Raw genomic sequence first — 18,586 nt, forward strand, 5'->3', positions numbered from 1 at the left:
GAGACTATCTAAAAAAAGAGATGGAAGCTGCATAGGAGCAGAAACAAACATGCAAAAAGAAACATATGAGAAGTCGCAAGATTTCTACATCATCTGGTACTGTTGTACTAGCCATTGATCATCTGCTTCTCCTCCTCAGTAAAGCTGGGCAGGCGTGACCTGGGTCGACCCTCGGCTCTGCTGTTGTTGTCCACACGTTCCCGCACCACGGCCGGGTAGTCGCCGTCGATGTAGATAGGGTTCGCGAACAGGCCCAGCTGCAAGGTGATCATAATGCAGCAAGTGCTTGAAGCCAAACCAGAGAATCTTAACAAAGAAAATGTCAAAGTGGGGCACGGAAACAAGGTGTCTTGGCTACAAGTACACACAAAAACTAATCCTTATAACGAAAGGACATTTAATGCTGCTGGGCAAATATGAAATAGATAGAGACACTCTCAAAGATGTGATTCTCACTCTTTCCTGAACAGCGCTAAGTAGCATAGCGCATGTGCACCAATGACAGAGAACACCTATCTCGACATGCTGGCGAACTATGCAGTTCCACTTATGCTTCCCGATGTCATTTTCCAGTAGGACGTTGCGCCCACCCCCCCTCTCCTCCCCACCCAACCCCCAACCACCCACCCATGATCATGGGGATGTTACCACATTTCCATATTAGGCGTTTCCCAATCTGACTCTGCTGGATTATAATGCATTAATGCATGAGGGTATATCAAGGACTCAGCATACAGAACTGGGGTTATGCTAGATTTCAGACAATGGCTCTACGTATTAGCAGAGAACATAAAACCTGTCATGATTACGAACATGTGACGAGAGTGGAGTACCTTTCCGATGTCTGTCAAACAACAAATGCTGCCCACTTTAAATATACTAAAACCCTTTATTATTTTGTACGAGATAGTAACACGAGGATATGAAATTTTGTTCACTATTTGTACTTGCATAAGCAAATTTATCCCTAGATGGGGTCTCCAAAATCTCTGTTGAACTGTTTTATATTTTTAGCTCTGTCCACAACTGATGTCATGTCAAGATCTTTACTTTTATTATGCCTATGTGGACCCAAAATAGTCTTCAATCATTGTTTAAATGATTTCAATTGAGAGTTGTCTGTATACAAGGTGATTCAAAGGTCCTATTACAGGCTTATAAGGGCTGTAAAGGGGCTTTGTGGATAAAGCCTTGATGATTAACCCGTGTTCGAAAATGTACTGTCTGAAAAATAAGTTTTGAATATAGGATCACTTTCAAATTTCCCATTTCACTATACACACATATAGGACGTAATGAGGTCTGACCAGCCCTCGTCTACAGGAGCACATGGTACGGGCAATGTTTCGTCGCCAGCTTGTCTCCTACATAAAGTAGGACGCCCTCCTCGCACTCGAGAGTCGGAGAGCCTGTGGTGCACCAGAGTACACTCTTCTAGCTGTGAGCTCGCCAGTTCCTCGCAGCCGCCGCTGAAGTGGGACGAAAATAGTATGTGGTGTCTAGGTCCCGGATTTTAATGACATTAAAACTGTGAAATATGCAGGCATTTACGACCTAAAACTTACATAAATATGACCTTAAAAAATAATATAATTCTTTTCATAAGCTAATTTTCTTGTTTATTTGGTCATACACCTTTCGACATAAAATTCACTTCCGAACAAACGCTTAGTACAGTACTTACTTTTTGGAGAGTTTGAAGCTAACTAGCATTTATTTTTGAAATATTTGGTTGTGTGTGAAAAAAAGCAGTACACAGTGAAAACAATGACACCTATCCAAACAATTACGCTACGTTCTAACCACAGCACACCACTTGTTTAAAGTATTCCAAATTAGTTCACATGCCCTGTCAATCTGCAGTTTCTACACAGCTACACTGGATCTCGAGATGAATTTCTTAGATTTTCGCTTCTCACAGGAGAGCTTCTGTAAAGCTTGGAAGGTAGGAGACGAGGCACTGGTGAAATCAAAGGTGTGAGGGCGGGTCGTGAGTTGTGCTTGGGTAGCTCAGATGGTAGAGCACTTGCCCGAAAAAGTCAAAGTTACCGAGTTCGAGTCTCGGTCCGACACACAGTTTTAATCTGTCAAGAAGTTTCATATCAGCGCACCCTCCGCTACAGAGTGAAAATCTCATTCTGGAATATTTACCCATGTAATGACTACAGGAACTATCAGGATTGGGGAACAACTTCTCCGGTGATCACGATGTTTTCTTTCAAAACGGATCTCCTCTTGCATGGGCTCTCACTGCTTAGACAATGACTACAGAGACGGATACAACAATGGAATTTTTATTTTTATTGATTTTTGACATCTACAACGCCCTGGCATTATCTTTTGATTTTACCTTGTACTAAGGCATCTCTAAAAATGCTATGAGTCATCAGCACCTATTGTCATTTCTGCTGAGGTGTTGATCGATCACTATGTCGGTTCTTCTTTCCGGAACCGTGTGACTGCTACGGTCGCAGGTTCGAATCCGGCCTCGGGCATGGATGTGTGTGATGTCCTTAGGTTAGTTAGGTTTAAGTAGTTCTAAGTTCTAGGGGACTGATGACCACATCTGTTAAGTCCCATAGTGCTCAGAGCCATTTGAACCCCCGTCGGTTCTTCTTGCTACAGGGAAAATGGCGCTTAGCTGTTGAATCCCAGAAAACTATCAAAGTGCTTGTAGTGGTACATAGAGTTACTCTACTTAATGTCACGATGGCAGTCAGAGTTGAAGAGGCACTTTACTGGTAGTTTTATCATGTCACCTACGGAAGATGACACTACAGCTGAACGACTTAGCCACTACTTTGTGCCGCGGAAGTTCGATACTACTCTTAATTTTTAAGAAATGAGTTGGATAATGTAATAACTACTCATGACAGGGAAGGGTCAAAGAGAGATATCAGCTGTCACTTTGTTATGAGACACTGCTGTTCAGATATCTTAGAGAAACCTGGTTCGTAATTTGAACAGAGTTCATAAGATTATGAGTACTAGTTTCTGTGAAATAAACGTGCTTCTACTGAAAATAACATTACGGCAGCTAAATTACGTATAATTTCTTTTTTGCACGGAATGGATAAATGATACATACAAAAATGTGATTTAATTTCTCGGTAAAAATGTGGTTTAATTCCTCGTCAAAAGTTTTTTCCGATTGATAACGGCCTGTTACGCTCTGTAGACAAAGAGCGTCAATTTACTAATTGTTACTCGCCTTTCCTTAATGAGTGGCTACAATCCCTTATCTCGTTGGCATAACCATGAACCTAACAGCATTTACTACGTCGACAAAATGAGTAAAGTTTACTTACTACACAATCTCCTGAAAAATATCACCAGTCAGTCATATTTACTACACAATCTGTCAAAAAATATCATCTTTCAGTCATAATCTCACGTAGAGAGAAATAAAACCTCAAAACGAATTTCCCAACTACAAAAGTTTGTATAACATCTACTTAAAATTGGTAATATCTCATACCATTGTAAATGTCAGATTATGCAGTATCACCCATTCCTGTTAAACGGATAATCGTGTTGACAAGACAGTGTTTGAGATCAAACATTTTATGGTGCGGTTCTCCTACCTGGAACTGAAACACTCGTTCCTGAGCCTCCAGGGATTCCTCCAGGTCATCGTATGGTTCGAACCAGTCACAGTTTAGTGTGATACCGACTTTACCTGAAAAAAAGGACGATAATTACCAATAAAGGCCAATGCACTACATTTAATGCTTTTTTTGTGTCAGAAAAAGGAAAAACAATGGTCGTATGAATGCATCGAGAGTAGACTAGCTTTACAGTGCATGAATGTTAAACTTTATCAGAAACGGACTGGCATCCTATTACATAATTAAATTAATATCACAGAGTTTTTAGCATACTTGGAAGATGGGTGACAGCTTCGCATCTGAAACATCAGTGGCATAATTAGGGTTATTAGCCCTGCCCGTAATGTTTTGTGTTGAGGGTCGGCAACCGTTGTGTGCTCGTTGCTAATGAGAAATGGGTCGAAGCTGGCCAGATCAGCCGTGGCTAATAATAAGCAGAAGCCTGACACAGGCATGAGTCTGTGTACACTGGATGTTTGCCGGTAGAGCTAACTATCAACCGCTTGGATTAATGTTGCTACCAAGTAGCAACCTGGGACTCTCACTACAATCACGGAACTGCAAGTACAGGTAGAAGAGTGATGTCGAGGTGGTCACGCTTATAGCACTGTCCTGACGCGGTCTGCGTTGGACGGCGGTCTGGAGGTTCTTCATTGGCGGCGATGTTCAAAGAGGCTCTCACGGCGCCCGCAGAAACCTTCGAGGCACCCGCTCTGGCAGCATCGATAACCCACGATACTGCGGAATGTAACAGTGTAGCGTGGATAAACACGAAAGTGTTCAACAAATTTCGTGTTTCTTCGTTTTGGTATCAAATGCGACCAGATATTTTACAGCATACGACCTTCTGCCAGTCTCTTTCCCCGCAAAGTACAAGGGCCAGTCAAATAAAAAGGAGACAAATGGAAAAAAGTAAGTATACTATTATATGAGAAGTAATGACCATGATTCTTAATACTTCTTTCCTACAGAGAGACAAAGTGGTCAGTGCCTTCATGGAAAAATGTTTGCAGTTGCCTATAAGAACCATGACTGTATTCAGGTGTGCTCCTCTACGTCCGAATAAGATCGAGGGTCAGGAATGTCTTTCGTCGCTGCTCAAAAATGTGAAAATCATTTGGGGATATATCGAAACTTTATGGAGGATGTTTAAAGGTCCCCCAGCGGAACTTCTGAAGCGTATTGGAAACAACCTGCCATAAAAATGTCCATCACACATTCCTAAGGTTGCGTCGACTACGCTGACCATAATTTACAATGATGACGATTATGTATATAACATATTTTTATGAGGATTACGCAGTGTCGAGGCAAGCCATCATCTATGATCAGCGGTCAGACTATATTCGAAAGCGTTTTACTGTTAATTAAAGCAAGACTTCAACTGTGATATATTCGACGGTTTTATGGCAAAGTGGAACATTTAACGTCAGGAAAGCTTGCTGTTTTATAAGTGTACTGCGTAATCATTATGCTGCTGGAAGATAACTGATAAGGACATTGCGTTACACCAGCAAGCATTTGTAAAGAAATGTATACAACGATGCAGCCAAGAAAAGAGTATAACAGCTGTTTTAGCTCTCTGTTTTTCTCTGTCTTCTGCTGCTTCCTTTTGCAATTGCAAAACATCTTCTGTGCCCATAAAATAGTTACACAATTTTAGTTATACAACGAATAAAACGATATCGGCTGGTCAGTTTTAAGTAAACGGCAGTACATATGTAACTGTACATTCTGAACTCTTTAATATGCTACCAGTTTCGAAGCTACATTACTTCTCTATGAGACCATGCGACAGAAATAGATGGGGAAAATTCATTTGCATGTGCTCACTGTAGGATCAAAAATAAGATAACCGGTGTTTGCAGATATTTGATAAACGACGTGATCGGTTCGTGCATTTACCGCTGAAGGTGTAGTGATGCGATGGATACAATATCCGAAGATACCTATGGTGTGTTATTCAGCAATTACAGGATGACTCAGCCGGCAGTTGTGGCCGATCTACGAATATTGAATTTCCTAACGACTTCTAAAATGGAATGTCTCACCCGTCTACTTCCAACTACCATTATACGTTTCAGTGTCCGTTAACGCCCGTCGTGCGGCCAAAATCACATCAGGCAACATTTCACATGAAACACGTGCGTACAAATGACATCTTGACCAATGCACTGCAAAAAAATGTTCTAATATGTGAGAAATCTTACGGGACTTAACTGCTAAGGTCATCAGTCCCTAAGCTTACACACTACTTAACCTAAATTATCCTAAAGACAAACACACATCCATGCCCGAGGGAGGACTCGAACCTCCGCCGGGACCAGCCGCACAGTCCATTACTGCAGCGCCCAGACCACTCGGCTAATCCCGCGTGGCACGCACTGCACTTTTGTACATTATGTAAGGGCTACTGTTGCCATCTGTATACGGCCATGTCTCCATACCAAGACTTACGTAACTTCATCGTACAAAATAGCAGTATCGCGCCCTCTGATAAATTCAAGAAATGTTGCTGGTCGTAAGTACTACAACTAGCAATTTTAGTCTGATGATAATGGAGAGTTTGATCCTCAAATGTGCCATTCTTTCTAATAAAGCCTTTCTTCCCTTGTTGGGCTAAGTGAACTTGGAGAACATTAGAAGGCGGAGTTCTGAAAACACTTGTTGGTTGTAGCACGAGCGTCTGCATAATGTCAGAGCAGGAATGTGGCGCCTAATGAATGCTACCAGGATAATTGGGACGGAGTTCCTCATCAGTCCATAATTTCTGAAAACTGTGTCAATAAATATATTAAAGCACACCAACCGATCAGTAGTTTCCGAACACATATTAATGAACGTTAATCTAGGGTGGGTCAACCCTTCGCCTTTATGACGGTTTTAACTCTGTTTAGGACACTTACTTTGAGGTGTCAGAATGTCTGGCAGTCCATTCTTCATCAACAGCGGAATTCGGAGAAGGCTGTGATGCGTCTTGAGCGAGTTCTAAGTTTCAACTCATCCCAAATGTGTTCTGTTGGGTTCAGATCGCGATCATGGGATTGTTAATTCATTTTAGGAATTTCTTGAAGGAATACACTGACACTTGAGCGTATATATCTGTATATTCCCTGTGTACATTCTAGATTTGGACTCTTACTCCATTATTGAATAAAATGCTAAATGCTGGAAAATGCAAATGTCTGAAAATTTTTAAAAAAATCCAAATATCGGATGGAAGTTAGTATAAAATTACAAGCTATACAGTTTCATCTTAGACCAGTGACGTGTTTTGATGTAATGGTAAAAACGTGATGAATTAAAATGGCATCCCGCACAGTACACAGATAAATACGATAGTGGGATGAGATGTAAGGGCATATATTGTAATTTCATATCAGCCTGCCCCCGAAGAATCTTCGCTAGGTGTGTCGGCGGTACGAGGCACGTTGGTTTCATGCTGATTAGGAGACTGCTGCTGGGTGCTGTAGAGTGTAAAGCGGCTTCTTTCGAACAACAGTCTGTGGACTGTTCTGACCAGAATCCCCACCTTAACCCAAGAAAACACCTACGGTATGCGTCAAACGTCGACATCGCCCCAGACACTAGCGTCCATTGCCTTCTCTGATTTCGGCTCTTGAGAAAGAATGGGCTGCCAGACATTCAGACATCTAATTGGACGCATCCCAGGCAGAGTTCAAGCCATCATAAAGGCGAAGGGAGGACACAGCCCACATTAATGTCCATTAGTATGTGTCTGAATACTTTTGATCAGATAGTGCAGTTGGTTATTGAAGCAATGGTCACTGAAGTCCTCATCTTGTTCCAAAGTAAATGACGTTAAAACTTGCTTACTGTGAATGGAATTTTGACACCTGGTTTTGAGAACAGGTGATTTCTTTTCGGGAACAGTCGAGAAAGGAAGTGCAAACTCACCGTTCTGCGTGGAGCGGTACTGCTCGTCGTAGAGCCGGTAGACCATGGCGTGCGCCCTGATGACGGTGTGCGCCGCCAGGTAGTCACCGATGCCCGGAGCGTTCTGCGATGGAGCTTGGCCGCCGGTGGTGGCGTAGCCTTTCATAATCTCGTAAGGCTCGTTGAATGTTAGCCACATCTTCACCTGTGAGAGAAAAATGGCATCACAATACAGCTAGATGTGGATGACTTTATATGTTGGTGTGTAGGGAATGGACACTGAACAGAAACACCTTCTAGTATCATTAGCTAGTTAAAAATGGGAAGTTTGAAGAAATCCCATGGTTGTCAGCACAGTTTGGTATAGGTAGGAATTCGACGAACCTAGACAGTTATTCTCCATCTCCAACTACCCCATCTTCCATAACCCTCGTTTTTTCTGTCGAATTACGTGTGCGTGTACATCCAAGATGTGGGAAACCAGATTATTGACGAAGCTGTTTTTAGAAATCATGTATTTGTTTTCACAGACGGAGTTGAGTGTTTCATGACAGCAGTTTCTACGAAACTGGACAGTCTGGGAAAAAAACCGCACATAAAATTCCCTTGCTTCACTGTGGTAAAATGAGTTGAGACTGTCTTGATTCTTGACAATATCGTCAAAACTGGGTGTGCTCCAATGAAATAAAGGAGTTTTATATATTCAGCATGTGGAAATCTTTCCGCACATCTTTAATGAAACAGTGGCGTTTGCACTATCTTTTTATTTACGTTTGATTTACTATCCAAAACACAGTTCTGAGTCTGGGTCGTGAGCCTCTGTCCCCAAGTTGTGCATGTATAGTTCAAGGTTTGACCTGCCAGAGAGTTTATAACAATTGTTTGACTTCTTCTTCTGAATGTTAGTGCAGATCTCCATTGGTGGCTATCTGATACAAAAACTATGAATATTAACACACATTTGCCGTTCAAAGTTGAAAATGCATTAGGTGTAACTCAAATTCCCTCATCATCTTTATTCTCGAGATCAGAAACTTACGAAATTTATTGTATACAAGAATGCAACATTTATCAAAATATTAGATTTCTCTCCAGTACAATATTCGTGTATTTAGTAATTGTAGCTGGATATAGAATTCAGCTTCACTTACGTAAATATAAATTTGATAAGCAACCTCTAAGTCTCTCGTTTAGTCTGCTATCATAGCTCTAACATTTAATACTCCAATTAGGAAAAACGAAATTAAAACACCACCTTCGTTGTTTAGTCTCTTGAAAATTGCTTTAAGACTGGAGTTCTTGCCTGTGGAATTGATTCGAAAGCGATGATAGAGAGACAGTGGCAATATTTTTTGTCCCTCTTTACATTCTTGCTCTTAGTAATAACTGTAGCTGGATTTGGATTTCATATTTATTTATGTAAATGCTGTTTTGATAAGCAATCAATAACAGATAGTTGGTATATAAATTTAATATCAAGTTTTAGCTTACAGATTAAATCCCTGAAAATGTTAGTGTTGGAGGAAGGCTACAATCCTGTTTGAGACCCTCGCTCCATTTAGTCATTGTTATAAGTGAGAATAGAATTTTACTTTCACCTTCACATTTCTACACAGGCTCCTTCAATAACTAGCAAATGATCGTGGATTCACTGTGTACCCACCTTCTTCTTATCTATCCACCTAAAATTTTTACTAAGCCAGTAAATGTGATATGAGTCTCTAAGGTAGCATTCCTCTTTGTTTATATAATTTGGTTCAGTATGAAATGCGGATACGCCGCAATCGATGCACCTATAGATAGTTTGATAATTCGGAGTCCTCTTACTCTGACAGTAAAAATGACGGCAGTAGTTCTCTTGTTACTTCGCTGCCCTGTCAAATCAGTGACGATCACAATTTATTCACATCAGAAAGTTTCTTCGTTCTCTCACCTGAATATTACAAATGCTTTTTTTAACTGCGCCTTAGTTCTTTAGGTTTATTTTACAACCGGTTTTGCACCCCGCTTCCACATCGTAGGTTACTCTAAGTCCATTTTTAACTATACTGTCAAAGCTCTGACACTTAATGCCCCGATAAGGAAAACTGTAACTTAAAACACTAAATTCGTTGTTTCACCTCTCGAAAACCCTACGAATTTTCCAATAGTGCATGCCTTAGGACGTTATTCGTAGGACGATGACTTAGAGACAGTACGAAGATTATCTCAGCCGTACTTCACGGAATGCGTTTTATGCTGACTGCGGTATAGCTCCCACGAAACTTATTTTTGGGTCTTAGGATGTCTGAAGCCAAGAAGAGGAGACACGTTTTGAACAGAAATGAACTCACCCTGTCACCGAAGTTGTCAAAGACCACCCTGGCGTACTCCAGGAAGTAGTCCGCTAGGATGGGATTGGGCCAGCCTCCTATGTACTGCAGGGCTTGCGGCAGGTCCCAGTGGTACATCGTCACCTGGAAAGGAGAGAGTTAAGTGACGCACATAGATGGCTAAGGTATCGCTGGAGTTTCATCTTGTAATAGTGTTACAAACTGTCTGAAATACACTGACTGCGTTAAAAAGCACGAATAAATTCTTTTTTGGCGCAAGCAACCAACTGTTGTACGCCGAAAATTCCTCTGTAAAACCCAAAATAAATGTACTACAGTCGTGTGATGTTATTATCTACGTTGTTAGAGAAAGTAACTGACATTCAATACACAAAAGGCTGCTTGACAGGAAATAAATAAAGAAGAAATCCGGAATATCGTATGACACTAAAATCTAGTTCCACTGTTCCCGAGGAAAACACACAGAGTACGCGACAACTGAAGATTCAGGCTTAAAGTATCACAGACCAGGTGGTAATCAGGCCTTACAGGTGGATCGCAGGTTCGAACTTAGGAAGCGATGGGAACGAAATTGGCCGCGTCCTTATCAAAGGACTGACCCCTACATTCACTTTGATTTGCTTAAGGAATTAACATAAAACCGAAATGTCGATGGACTGACGGTGATTTCACTACCGTTAGTTCCAATTGTTTTCTAGTATCTTAACTAATACGTTACCTTTGTCGATGATGAGTACAAAGAAAGTCCTGGAAATGCAAAATCTAAGCAGTGACGAGAAATGTGGAAGTATAAAACGAGAAGATTTAGCAAGGTGTTTATAAGAAATGCGATGCATGTGTGACATGTTGATATATAAGGATGGACAAGTAAACTTATCGTCTAATGAAGGATTCTTTGTAACATTCGTATGTTCCTGTAAGTTATGCTTTATTGACATTGTTCCATTTGCAGCGGATTACAGTGAACATTATCCTTTGTCTAGCCTCACCAGCCTTAAGACAATATGATGCTGATGATGAAGTCCCATATTCCGTAAGAGCGTAGGGGACAACGCGGGAGACCCGCACCGCCGTGCTAGGTAAGGTCCTAGTGCAGGTGGTTTGCGATTGCCTTCCTCCTACCGTAATGGGGATGAATGATAATGATGAAGACGACACAACAACACCCAGTCATCTCGAGACAGGTGAAAATCCCTGACCCCGCCTGGAATCGAACCCGGGACCCCGTGGTCGGGAAGCGAGAACGCTATCGCGAGACCACGAACTGCGCGGACTATAAGACAGTGTGGAAGAGTAGAAATGTCAAACTAAGTGCCTAGCCTCACATTAATAAAGAGCAACAGAAAACTATGTATCTCTTGTTTCCATTCTTTTGTTTTATAGTAACAATTTTTAATAGCTATTTGCATCCAAAATATTGGAAATGCTTTCTGGTAGCACAGCATTATATTGCAGATCTCATCACTGCAAATATTAGACAACTTAGATTATAAATAACTTAGTGGGGATGTGCTAAACGCTCTATCAGGAAGTAATTGGTTGTAAACGCCAATAACAAACATTTTGTTTCAACTGCCACTAATACTGAGGCATAACGATTTATTACTGACAATACAAGTACAGAAATGCATTATTGCTTTACCTAACAGAACTACAGTAAACGAAAATGATTACTGGTATATTTTTAAAATTTTACAGGAGAATAAAAAAAACTAAAAAGTCCCTCTGAATTGACTTCCGTTTCTTATTAATCGAAAATCAGATTTTCCAAAGATGACTGTAGAGCCCCTTGTGCTGTGGAGGATGAAATGACAACGTCGTCTAAAAGTCTTTCTGTTGCTACTGACCGGCACTCTTTCAGACATCTTTCTGATGAATTACGGCATGGTATACTTTATCCATGGCCTTTGCTCTTTTGAATACATTATCATTTTTCCATTCTTCTGTTACAAAGTAAGACTTATTATGGGGCTATTTGAGGTGGATGAGTACGAGACAGTTTGATCATGTTGTGCTTGGAGCTCTTACACATCTACATTGATCACAATGTTGCAGCAGCATATTTAAAATTAAAGAAAATATCTTTATTCCATGGAATGGACCCATAGCATTAGCAGACACAACAATTCTGTCTGAATAGTGTGGAACAGAGATCTTGCTTACCTTCCTTTGTTTCTTCATAATAGCAACACCTCTGTCTCTGAGAAGGTGTTCCCAGTCACCAAATACTTGTGTGTTATTTTTACAAACCACCCCAGGCTGGATAGAGGAGACTATGACAAGCGGCACTTGGTATACGGAACGGAAGCACTGTCAGACTCAATGACGATGCGGGATCTAGCAATTAATGTTTAAAACGCTTGGTGCACGATTTGACACATGGAAGAAGTCTACAGACATGCAACAGAAAGCCGCTGACACGTTTTGTGAAAAGATGGCGCTTTGTAGTTTGACATTTCCACATTAAATTACGGCCAGTTCGAGTCGGTGATTGCGATCCTTATAATAACTGAAGGCAGCGATCTGCAGATGAGCATCACCGGTGGAAACAGGTCATGATTTATTATAAACGTAGGTGAACCACTAGAAAGAAGAGCGGTTTCAACTACTTCGTTTTGCTGTCAAATAGGAAAACGTATAGTGCCATTTGATCGTTTTCTGGTGAAGGAAGATAAGGCTATATTCATTTATTTCATTTATATTTCATTTATTTCTTACGAATGTATTCTCTTGAGTAGAAAGTACCGTTTAGTGCTGAGAAAACAGAACTGCTCGGTACTTTCGGAGAGAGCAACTACTGTATGCTCAATACTCTCCCAGTTTGTTTTCATATTAGAGATCGGTTATATTGACATTTATCTTCTTGCTTCCGATTACTGATGGTGGACTCATTAATTTGTTCATACCTGATCTTGATGTAATTTTTATGTCATATGGATGAAACTGGTAAAATAAATATTCTTCTACCACATCCTCGCGGCGCAGGATGCATTAAAATCCGGATGAAACCTATAAAAGTAGCTATTCGTCATTTTGGAAGGGACAATCTCGAAAAAATAGACTCCTGGAAATGGAAAAAAGAACACATTGACACCGGTGTGTCAGACCCACCATACTTGCTCCGGACACTGCGAGAGGGCTGTACAAGCAATGATCACACGCACGGCACAGCAGACACACCAGGAACCGCGGTGTTGGCCGTCGAATGGCGCTAGCTGCGCAGCATTTGTGCACCGCCGCCGTCAGTGTCAGCCAGTTTGCCGTGGCGTACGGAGCTCCATCGCAGTCTTTAACACTGGTAGCATGCCGCGACAGCGTGGACGTGAACCGTTGACGGACTTTGAGCGAGGGCGTATAGTGGGCATGCGGGAGGCCGGGTGGACGTACCGACGAATTGCTCAACACGTGAGGCGTGAGGTCGCCACAGTACATCGATGTTGTCGCCAGTGGTCGGCGGAAGGTGCACGTGCCCGTCGACCTGGGACCGGACCGCAGCGACGCACGGATGCACGCCAAGACCGTAGGATCCTACGCAGTGCCGTAGGGGACCGCACCGCCACTTCCCAGCAAATGAGGGACACTGTTGCTCCTGGGATATCGGCGAGGACCATTCGCAACCGTCTCCATGAAGCTGGGCTACGGTCCCGCACACCGTTAGGCCGTCTTAAGCTCACGCCCCAACATCGTGCAGCCCGCCTCCAGTGGTGTCGCGACAGGCGTGAATGGAGGGACGAATGGAGACGTGTCGTCTTCAGCGATGAGAGTCGCTTCTGCCTTGGTGCCAATGATGGTCGTATGCGTGTTTGGCACCGTGCAAGTGAGCGTCACAATCAGGACTGCATACGACCGAGGCACACAGGGCCAACACCCGGCATCATGGTGTGGGGAGCGATCTCCTACGCTGGCTGTACACCACTGGTGATCGTCGAGGGGACACTGAATAGTGCACGGTACATCCAAACTGTCATCGAACCCATCGTTCTACCATTACTAGACCGGCAAGGGAACTTGCTGTTCCAACAGGACAATGCACGTCCGCATGTATCCCGTGCCACCCAACGTGCTCTAGAAGGTGTAAGTCAACTACCCTGGCCAGCAAGATCTCCGGATCTGTCCCCCATTGAGCATGTTTGGGACTGGATGAAGCGTCGTCTCACGCGGTCTGCACGTCCAGCACGAACGCTGGTCCAACTGAGGCGCCAGGTGGAAATGGCATGGCAAGCCGTTCCACAGGACTACATCCAGCATCTCTACGATCGTCTCCATGGGAGAATAGCAGCCTGCATTGCTGCGAGAGGTGGATATACACTGTACTAGTGCCGACATTGTGCATGCTCTGTTGCCTGTGTCTATGTGCCTGTGGTTCTGTCAGTGTGATCATGTGACGTATCAGACCCCAGGAATGTGTCAATAAAGTTTCCCCTTCCTGGGACAATGAATTCACGGTGTTCTTATTTCAATTTCCAGGAGTGTATAATCAGATTCTAGGCGAATATGAAGAAAATTTACGTAAGCAGAAATGGGCGTAAAAGAAGAAAAGGGAACAAAATATATGAAAAATCGAAGAACTAATCTGACTAATACGACTTATAATCGGTATATGCGCGCACAGATTGGAATCAAACGGATGTAATAGTACTTCGCGTCTTACCATTTAAAGAGTAAACCAACACACCTATGAAAACGCATTGTTTCTCTGATAACACGTTTCATCAAACAGGTTCTCTTGTGTACGTACCAGCGGTTGAATGTCATTCTCCAGCAGCAGGTTGATGAGGTTGTTGTAGTAGTCAATCCCCGCCTGGTTGATCACGTCTATGTCCCCGTTAGGCAGTATACGAGACCAAGAAATGGAGAAACGGTATACTTTAGCCTGGAACAAACATAGTCTCATACTAGCGTGTTTACCAACTGGCAAGGAGGTAGCATTCAGCGTGACGACTCTATGGAACAATATGTAGAATACACCAGACTTCATCACAGATAATATCAAGATAATTCCAACAACATGGAAGCAGCAAGCGGTTGTTTGCTATGAAACGTAAGCGCTTCGCAGGAATACACTTTTTTCCCAATCTTCATTCAAGGCCATCTCATACTGTCTGAACGATTTGTTTTGCGATCACTGGCTCCTTATCTCAAAATAATTAGTTTAAGATCCTCTATCGTTTGGATAACTTTGATTCTAAGGAACACAATCTCGAAGCGAGGGAGCTTTTCTAGCAATTATTGCATACATTTATTAGCTGAAATCGGCATTATCCCATTAGTCGTAATATATACATTTTTTCCTCTTGTTAAAAAACAAATAAAAAAATTTAAAAAAAGATGACTTCTCTGTTTAGTCATTCCGAAGAGGACTGCTGTAAAGACGGTTGAAACGATACTTTTACAGTTGCCTTTGTGGCTCATAATTACGCGACATAGGGCTCTAAAGTAATTTATTCACAAGGATACTGGCCGTGGAAGTCTACACACTTAGATCTAGTGAGTTCTTATGTTAAATTTTTTTTATCGTGGAAGAGAGAGAAAGGCAAGTAAGGTAAATAAGGGTACATGCCAGTTCAGTATTCGTCTCTCGGAAAGAGTCTGATGGACCAGCTTCCATCGATCCACGCTTGCACCGAGCGAAGTTGTTTAACTCACTGCCTAGCAGGAGTCTTTCCGATTGACGCTACTTCAGTTGTTCGCTTCTCAGGCGTCTTACGTGTTACTGTCCCGCGTAGGTTTTAACGGTGCCCTTCCATTAATTTTATTTAAATTTACATGTCAAGTACCGTAGAACAAAAAAAAAAAAAGGTTCCAATGGCTCTGAGCCCTATGGGACTTAACTTCTGAGGTCATCAGTCCCCTAGAACTTAGAAATACTTAAACCTAACTAACCTAAGGACATCACACACATCCATGCCCGAGACAGGATTCGAACCTGCGACCGATGCGGTCGCACGGTTCCAGACTGAAGCGCCTAGAACCGCTCGGCCCCTCCGGCCGGCCATAGGACCAAATTGAGGAGAAATCACCGAGCTCATTGAATGTGTCAGTACATCAAATTACAACGTAAAAGCAATACAAACTAAAATATTTATCAACCCGAAAAAGTTAAGCCATAACTTCAAGTAAACGCAATCAACAATACAACAAGAACTAGCTTAATATTTCAAGGAACTCCTCGACAGAATAGGAGGAGTCACCCATGAGGAAACTCTTCACTTTCGATATGAAAGCGCGTGGATTACTGCTAAGAGTTTTGAATTCTAGTGGTAGCTTATTGAAAATGGATGCAGCAGTATACCGCACAGCTTTCTGCGCAAGAATTAAGGAAGTGCGATCCAAATGCAGGTTTGATTTCTGCCGAGTATTATCTGAGTGAAAGCTGCTTATTCTTGGGAATAAGCTAATAATGTTAACAAGAAGTGACAGTAAGTAATATATATATACTGAGAAGCCAATGTCAAAGTACCCAGGCTCGTGAACAGGTTTGGATAAGAGGTTCGTGAACTTACACCTCTTATTGCCCGAAACGCCCGTTTCTGAGCCGAAAATATTTTTTCATAATTGGAAGAGTTACCCCAAAATATAATACCATACGACATAAGCGAATGAAAATAAGCAAAGTAGACTAATTTTCGTGTCGAACGATCATTCACATCACATACCGTTCGAATAGTAACAATGGCAGCATTAAGTGTTTGAACAAAGTCCTGAACATGGGATTTCCACGACAGTTTACTAATATCTGAACACATAGAAATCTGAACTATTCAGTTTCACTAATCATACGCCCATTCTGTGAAATTAAAAAGTCAGGTTTTGTTCAATTGTGTGTTAGAAACTGTAAAAACTGTCCGTACCATCAGGAAATTCCCCTGCGTAATCTCTATCATCGATTTGATACCTACTTATAAAGGGATCAAATACGAATATTTACAGGAGTGAGGAGGTGACCAGAGGTTCTAACACAGAAAATCATTCTAATTAGTTTCCATAAATTTAAATAAATTTAAGTCACATAGGTGAGAACAGCGCTCTCAAATGTCCTGAACCTAATTTCACAAGAGACAGACATTAACACATGCCAAGAAGTTAGCACACAAAATAAAATACTACCGGTATTTAATCAAAAGGTACGGGCATTACTTCCTCTATTAAAGCTTGGTAGCAGAAAGATCTTGGTAACGTAAGGAAAGGGTGGGGAGGGGGGAGATTCGGCGAATAATTACCACATGACAATTCTGTTGCCAGTTTTCTGACTGTGAAAGGCTGCATCACTGCATATGCATGATGTAATTGCACCCACTGTGTCAAATGGTGGGGCTTAACCACGGGCGACGTTGCTAAATTCTGCCCTGGAAAATGGACAGTGCAACTGCGTAATGACCCAAGGCAACTACTGTCATGAACTGGCTAATGTCTCACATCCAACTGCAACCTCTGAAGTCTGGGAAGGCGGATGAGGCGGCCGTGTGCCAGAGTTCCATGAACTCGGAATGATTGCTCATCACTGTACCAACAGCTGTGACGAGTAGCGACCAAGGTCTACCTGCACGGGCACCGACTGCAAAAAATACGTTCAGTCCACAGAGATTCTCTATTCTACATTCGCAACAACCGACCATAGTGGAGTCATCTTTTCGTTCACTGTGACTTCTTGAATAATAAGAAGGCATTCAAATTTGTAGAGGATTATAAAGGTAGTCATTATTTTGAGGTAATAGGTAAAGCCTATTACAATGGTCGTAACAGAAATAGGATTCTGAGCTACTGCTCTCCAGTACATATAGACTCTGCCTTTTATTTGTCCTTTTTCTCTACATTTTTCCCTGGAAAAAATTTGCGTATGGTGATACATACACTTCGAAATAAAATCAGTAGTAAATAAAAGGTTGGTCAGCAGTCTTAGTAGTAAAGAATAGAACAGGATTCTAAATTCCACAGAGACGGTATTTAATTACTTGGAGGTGTCTGTGTTTGTTAATCGCCTTGTACGAAAGCACATCTACGCATCTCAAATCATGGTGAGGCTGGCTAGAGGCGTAAGGTGACATGATGAGTGTAATGAAATTGTGTATTGTGGGGTATTTATTAAGCTAACCATGACAGCACGGAGAGGATGACACACGAATGAACTCCAACACAGATGCCGAACCTAATGTCTCCATCCGATGGACAGAACATCATCAGACTATATTGAATGTATGAGAAATTGCAAAGAGGTTGGGAATTCTGTTTGGTCCTTTGGCTTCGAGTGTGATTATCGGAAACTGTATGCCACCTCTTCTCCTTCTATAGCAGGCTAATTTATGTTGATGGAAGTGGCTACCACGACCGGGACTTCAAACTTCCATTCTTAGCTGAACGCCATCGCTCGTGCACGAGGTAATGAATACGGATGAGGAGATAGTTTGGTTGCTCTGCTGTGTGATTAGCGCCTCTACCTTTAATATTGGGGAATAGTATGGGTATCGGGAACTGGATCATCAGTGTTGTTACTCATGTTGACAACAAACTGGTAAGTATAAGGCCGTTGACTTTGTCCTAGTCTAACGGATAAAGGATGAATTTCGATATACCATCGTCTGGTATGATAATGAGGAAGAGCCTCTGTACCTCTGATCTCAGCTCCGAATTCCAACCGTGCCCAACGATTCAGTGCTGACCGTTTGCAATGTCACTCTTCGCAAGTGGTGTCATTAGGAGGTGGCATTAATGGACATCACATCAACACAGCGCTCTGTCTGCCGTAGTCAG

The 18,586-nt window shown here is 42.1% G+C and overlaps 1 protein-coding gene across 1 annotated transcript in view; it reads right to left on the bottom strand.

Moving 5' to 3' along the window:
* LOC124805750 (myrosinase 1-like) overlaps positions 1–18,586 on the bottom strand; it is a 103,756-nt gene that overhangs the window by 74,876 nt on the left and 10,294 nt on the right. The window contains exons 3-7 of the mRNA XM_047266318.1: positions 14,577–14,711; positions 9,839–9,961; positions 7,527–7,710; positions 3,585–3,679; positions 113–257 (exon numbers count right to left, since the gene is read on the bottom strand). Coding sequence (XP_047122274.1) covers positions 113–257; positions 3,585–3,679; positions 7,527–7,710; positions 9,839–9,961; positions 14,577–14,711 — 682 coding nt within the window. The remainder of the gene's footprint in view (positions 1–112; positions 258–3,584; positions 3,680–7,526; positions 7,711–9,838; positions 9,962–14,576; positions 14,712–18,586) is intronic.

Source organism: Schistocerca piceifrons, chromosome 7, assembly GCF_021461385.2.
Source record: "Schistocerca piceifrons isolate TAMUIC-IGC-003096 chromosome 7, iqSchPice1.1, whole genome shotgun sequence".
Taxonomy (NCBI): Eukaryota; Metazoa; Arthropoda; class Insecta; order Orthoptera; family Acrididae; genus Schistocerca; species Schistocerca piceifrons.